Source organism: Thamnophis sirtalis, unplaced genomic scaffold (assembly GCF_051295495.1).
Source record: "Thamnophis sirtalis isolate CommonGarterSnake01/CBP01778 unplaced genomic scaffold, rThaSir2_p1.2 scaffold_9, whole genome shotgun sequence".
Taxonomy (NCBI): domain Eukaryota; kingdom Metazoa; phylum Chordata; class Lepidosauria; order Squamata; family Natricidae; genus Thamnophis; species Thamnophis sirtalis.
The window spans coordinates 11593887-11599886 of record NW_028261389.1 but is presented as its reverse complement, the minus strand read 5'-3'; the positions used below and the strand labels follow the sequence as shown (position 1 = coordinate 11599886).

The following is a 6000-nucleotide window of genomic DNA, read 5'->3' as shown; positions in this document are numbered from 1 at the left end:
TTCAAAATGAAATATTACTTTGTTCTATTTTTGGAAGAAATGTCAGTCAATGGTGTTGAGTTTAATTCATAAACATTTGAAAGAGCTCTTGTTTTATTTTGTTATCTCATTGCCAGATTTAGAAGAACCACCTTCTGAGGAAACTGAACTAGCCAAAGAAGCAGCAGCTAATGCCCTTAAAATACAACTCATATGCAATTTGTTAAAACAATGCCCTCCAGGTGAATTCAAGAATGTTTTTGAAGACCTTCGCTTTCTGCTTTGTGATGATAAACTCATAAAGGAAGAGGTTGCTCAGGTGTGTGCTAATCATTCCAAGAAACATTTCACCACTGCAAACATCAAAGGGGACTATGTTCTGGTGACTCGCCATAATGACATGGGAGGTGATCGCTTCTTTGACCCACAGATCAAGCTTTCCTTCACATTCGATTCCCTGAATAGAAGAGCTGACAAATTTCTGCTTTATTGTAATATTAGGAGAGACAGGGCAGAATTATGGAGAGAAACCCTTAATGAGATCTTGGAAGCATACGTGAAGAGGCATTTCATTTCAGGAGTTTGTCGGGTCTACAAAAAAACAATTAGGAACAAACCATTCCTTGTGGTCTGCATGGAAAGCCACCAGAATAAGAAATCCTGGAACATTCTCTGGAAATCAGAATGGATAATTGCAATAACTCCACCTGTTTCAGAAGTCAGGGGGGACTTAAAAGTACAGCTGCATTATTTCAGAAAAGCTAATCTTCACTGGACAGCCAGTAGTACAGCTGAAGGTTCCATATATTTAATTCATCGGGACCAATTTGCCTTGGATTTTGAGAAATTTATTGAAGCTGAAGATAACAAATTTCAGATGGATCTGGTGAAAAGCCTCTACGATTTGTCAAATGAAACATGGAGGGACTTTCGGAGAAGGCTCCCAGTTACCCGCACTTCAATCTCTTGGGATATACTGATGATGACTTAGAGATAAGAGGTGAAGGCCCCTGAAAATGATGGATCATTATAGTTGCCGCAATGCCTGTGTGAATGAAATAATGACCAAATAAAACAACAGTTGTGTAGTACATTTCAAGTGATCTCTTTGATTTATTGCCTGATAGTTCATGAAAACATGCAGTCCTTCACAATAAACACTATCCAGGTCAGTGGTGTCTAGGATAGTATTTCTACTTCGTTCCTTTCTTTGAACATAAAACAAAATATCAAGATTGTTTACAGAAGACAGGAACTTCTTTGACCTGGTGTTATAGATAAAGGTGAGTCTTTATTTACATCATAATAAAATAGAGAAAATTACCAATATTAACATCATTCATTTCTTAAGAAAAACAGGAGTAAAAAAAAAATTAAAAATCCCTATATTGATAATAACTTTATTAAACACACTTGAGGTGTCAGCTTTGAATTGAACCTAATAATGTTACTGTTCTGAATGGATTTTGAAAATAGAGAATGCCAATCAGTAAAATGTGATAAAAACAGCTAATTCAAATAGGCAGTAAAATTAAAACAATTCCAAATTAAAATATTAATAAGAAATTCCTACGGGGGAAAAAAATCATATCACATCTTCACGTATCAACTGTTCTAGCATTTCAAACAACTGAATACCTACAGTAGGGGTGTCAAACTCAATTTCATTGAGGGTCGTATCAGGGTTGTGTTTGACCTCAGAGAGGCGGGGGGCACGGTCAGGGTGGGCATGGCCAGCTGGATGTCACTCATTGAGGCTTCCTTTTCAGCTGCGAGGGCCTCCTGAAACCCTCTGCCAGTGAAAATGGAGCTTGGGGAGGCCACATGTGGCCTGCCCAGGCTCCATTTTTGCTGGCAGAGGCACCGCAGGCCGGTCCAGTGATTCCAGGGAGGGCCACAGGCCAAATCTAAGGACCCCACAGACCAAATCCAGCCCACAGGCATTGAGTTTGACACCCCTGGCCTAGAGCCTCAAATTACAATTTCCTTCTGATTCAGGAATCATTAAAAATACATCGTTAGGGAATATTTGATGTGTATGTTTTTTATTAAGGTGTAGGATGCTTTGGAGTACTTTGGAATTCTGTACCAAAGTTCATCAGGGAGATTGTCTTCTGATATCTCCTTGCTGACCAGCAAAAACATCTTTATTTTACCTGATTTTTGATTGAATTTAAGGCATGCTAGATGTTTCAGTTATTTTTATATAATGCTAAAAATTATATGAGAATTGTTTTTAGCTGCAAATTAATTACTTTCGGGTTTTTTTATCTGCCACATCCAGTGCTGGCTATTAGCAGAAAGCTCAGTAACAAATTGCATAAGTAAATGCAATTCATGGACATTTAGGATGGGGCATAAATTTTAGAATTTAAATCCTAAGGTTTCAAAATCAAATCTTTGAAATTGGCTTCTTTGCCATAACGTCCTGTTTAACTAAAACAGAAGATGCCCAATGGTTACCATATTGATCAATGAATGATATAGACCTGTTGCTTAGAGCACTACCAGATTAAATAAGTAGTGTCTAACTTGCCAGTTGTTCAAGACAAACATACAAAGGAGGACAAGGGATATGTTTATAAGATCAAAGTAGCAATGTACGATAAGTAGGAACTGTATTTGCTGTTGTTAAAATATGTATGGAAATGTCAAAGCCAGGAAGGTCACTGTGGCCAATGTTTTAATATTTAATAAAAAAAATAATTAAAAAAAGGATTTTTATGCATTAAATAATATTTTTTGCATATAGGAGCACTTGAACATCTATCATCTTATTTTTTCAGTAAGAATTGGGTCATTGTAACACATTAAAAATATTTCATGATTTATCATAAAAAGTAGTGGAACATTTTGACTTATTAATATAGTTGGATGAACAATATTATATTTGCTAATTGTTTGCCTTGGAGAATATGTATGTGAGGAACACCACTGAGTGCAGAGATATTGTAACGAGTTTTTCATGGCCCATTGTCATTTAGTTATCTTCATGGAATTACTACTCTTCTATTTGCAAATGGTTCTCATTAGCTTCAACATTAAAAAGCCATCTGTATGTATTTTGCAGCATGAAATTTCAAAGGTAGCAAGGTTTCTCGAGAGGACTATTTCTGAATAGATGGAGTTAAGCCAAACTCAGTTCATCTCTAGCCAGCGCATCGGGGCAAGGAAAATGTTCAGTAGTATGGAACAACAACACTTCTGAAAATGGAATAATTGTGTTTGATCAGAACCAATGTTCTTTCACTCCTCAGTAAATAATATAGATTTGCTATACCTGAAAACTATTTCTATTATAGGCTAGTCCTCGATTTACGAAGGCAGTTGGGGCTGGAGTTTCTGTTGCTAAGCCATGAGGATGTAAACTGTGACATCACTTAGCAATGGCAATCTCTGCAGACCTGATTGCTGTTTTTAACCCAAATAGAGTGGTCATTAAGTGAGGAAACTTCCTGCCAGCTCTCCACAACCAAAATCAGTAGGGAAGCTGCCAGGAAATTTTAAGCCACAGCCTGGCAGACTGCCATGTGCATAAGAGTTACATCAGATCTAACGTGTGCTCTTGTTTCTGCTCCAGGCCTGTGATCATTTGAGACAAGGTCACGGAAGTCATCAAGTGCAAAACTGCCTCCAAACCCACCCTTATAAAAGAAAGATAAAACTTACATTGAGCATCATCAAGCAGCTTGAACAGGGATGTATTTGTGCTGGAAGGGCAATGCAACAGCTTTAGACCATCGTTAACTGAGGACTACCTGTGTTGGTTTTTGTTCCTACCACTGTAATTTGATAGATTCCTATATTACAAGCCGCAGCTGTTGAGAAACACAATTCCTTATCACCTAAAACACTTTTTGTGCATCTTTGGATTGTAGCCATATTGCAGTATTATAACTGTGATGTTGCTCTGTAAATGGCATTTTCTTCAAAAGATGCAAAACACCAAGTATGTCTGGGACTCAGTGCAGAAAATGGCTCCCCCCACTCCCGGGAAAACACAGTAGTTTCAAGGCAAACAAATCTGACTTAAATAGCTCACAACTTAAAAGGCTATTGGAGCTGAAGGGTAATTGTAATGAAGAGAAAAATAAAGATTAAAAAAAGAATATTTTTGTCATGAGAGAACTGGAGAGACGTTGCTGTCACGCCAGTTCACTCTTGAAATTAATTAAAGTCTTCCCGAGAAAAGCTAGTTGAGCATTAATAAGCCTCAAGAGAGCTAATGAAGTCATGAACTGTTTACGGTACTATAGGGAAAAAAACACATTTGCTGTGAGCAAATATCACAAAGAGACCAACGTTTTGATAGTAAACTGCCTAGAATGAAGCTTTCTAAGCAAATTCTTGCTAGTAGTCATCATTCTCATTCATTTTGAGCCTCTGAATTATTTGCTTTTTCTATATTCTTTCATCTTGTTTCCCACCCATCTAACAGAATATTTTCCCCCTGAATCTCATGAAGGACGTTTCTCAATTTTCCCCAAATCTCACATTCAATTCTTCTGTATTCACTATTCACAGGAATATAGCAATAGCAACAGCACTTTTTATATACCACTTTACAGTGCTTTACAGCCCTCTCTAAGCAGTTTAGAATCTATATTGCCCCCAAGAATTTGGGTTCACATTTTACCCACCTCTGAAGGAGGGAAGGCTGAGCCAACCTTTAGCCTGGTGAGATATGAACTCCCAAATTACAGGCAGCCGGCAGGCAGCAGAAGTAGCCTGCAGTACTGCACTCTAACCACTGTGCTATCAAGGATCATATATAACATGCAATTATCACTAACCAAAGGATTCCTATTTTCATACAATCCCACAACTATATGTATTTTAGCCCTTTCATTTATAATTCAACTTTCATCTTCATTTTCCAACAGGTATTCATAAATTTGACATTTATTTATATGCTTAACCTTTCTCAAAATTTGAGATACTTGTCATATCAAATTTTTTAATTACTTTGATCCATGGTGCTTTTCATTTACTCCACTTTCATTCAAATTCCCAATCTTTCAGATATCTATGATTGTCATTAGATGACAGCCATGTTAGCAATAAATTATGAGAAAATGAAAAAAAAGTAGACAGTAACGTCAACACACAAATGCTGCTATTTTGGATTTGTGTACCAGCACCATAGCATTTGACAGTATAGTAGAGTTGGAAGTAACCACAAAAGTTATCTAACCCAAACTCCTGTTGAGTACAGGATCTATAGTACTAGAACATCTCCAATAAAAGACCATGCAGCCTCAATGTGGAAACTTCTAGCAGAGGATAATTAACTATGTCATATTGTAGCCTCTTCCATCAGTTGACAGCTGGAAGCTCATAATGATAGGGAGTTCCTCCTGTTGTCTAACCTGAACCTCCTTCCTTATACCTTAATTTATTACCGTAGTTCTGTATTGAATGTCATAGTTTGCCACCTCCCCCATTCTGTTGCAGAATCTCATGCCATATGGGCCTACATTTTATCTCTATTGCTTATCATGGCTTTGGCTTTGGGTAATCAAGGTTGTCATGTAACACTTTGGAGTAAGACAGAAAAAGTGCAGATTGCAAACTTTAGTTGTAGCTATACCATATGCAGCTTTTCCTGTTCAGTTTTGGTACATTTTGGACAATAAAAACAGCCAAAGCCTAGTTATATATCAAGCCTGTTCGTGATATTTTATCAAAATTAGGATCTGTAATCCAGGGACCAGTTTACAAGCCAAAATATTATCACTTGTATTCTATCATCTATGATGTATATACATTGTTCTGTTACGCATTCAAGATATATCTGGGGATAGATACGTAGAAAATAATCTTTATTAAGTGACTGAATTTAAAACATAAGATATACAATTTGATCATTGCTTTTGATTTAATGCAAACAATTTATAGAGACTAAATTTTAGCAGCGATTAGTCATGATAACCAAATAAGGCTGAATGCATTTATGTATTATATTTATAGAACTTCAGGAATTAATTGAATGCTAAATTGCAAGGGCAAATATCAAGGAAA

General features: G+C 36.7%; 1 protein-coding gene across 1 annotated transcript in view; it reads left to right on the top strand.

Annotated features, from left to right (window-relative positions):
- Nucleotides 1-1072, top strand: part of CAPZA3 (capping actin protein of muscle Z-line subunit alpha 3) — a 12163-nt gene extending 11091 nt beyond the window's left edge. Inside the window, exon 7 of the mRNA XM_087722533.1 lies at nt 117-1072. Within this exon, the coding sequence (XP_087578659.1) occupies nt 117-970 (854 nt within the window). The 3' untranslated portion in view covers nt 971-1072. The remainder of the gene's footprint in view (nt 1-116) is intronic.
- Nucleotides 1073-6000: the final 4928 nt, after the last annotated feature.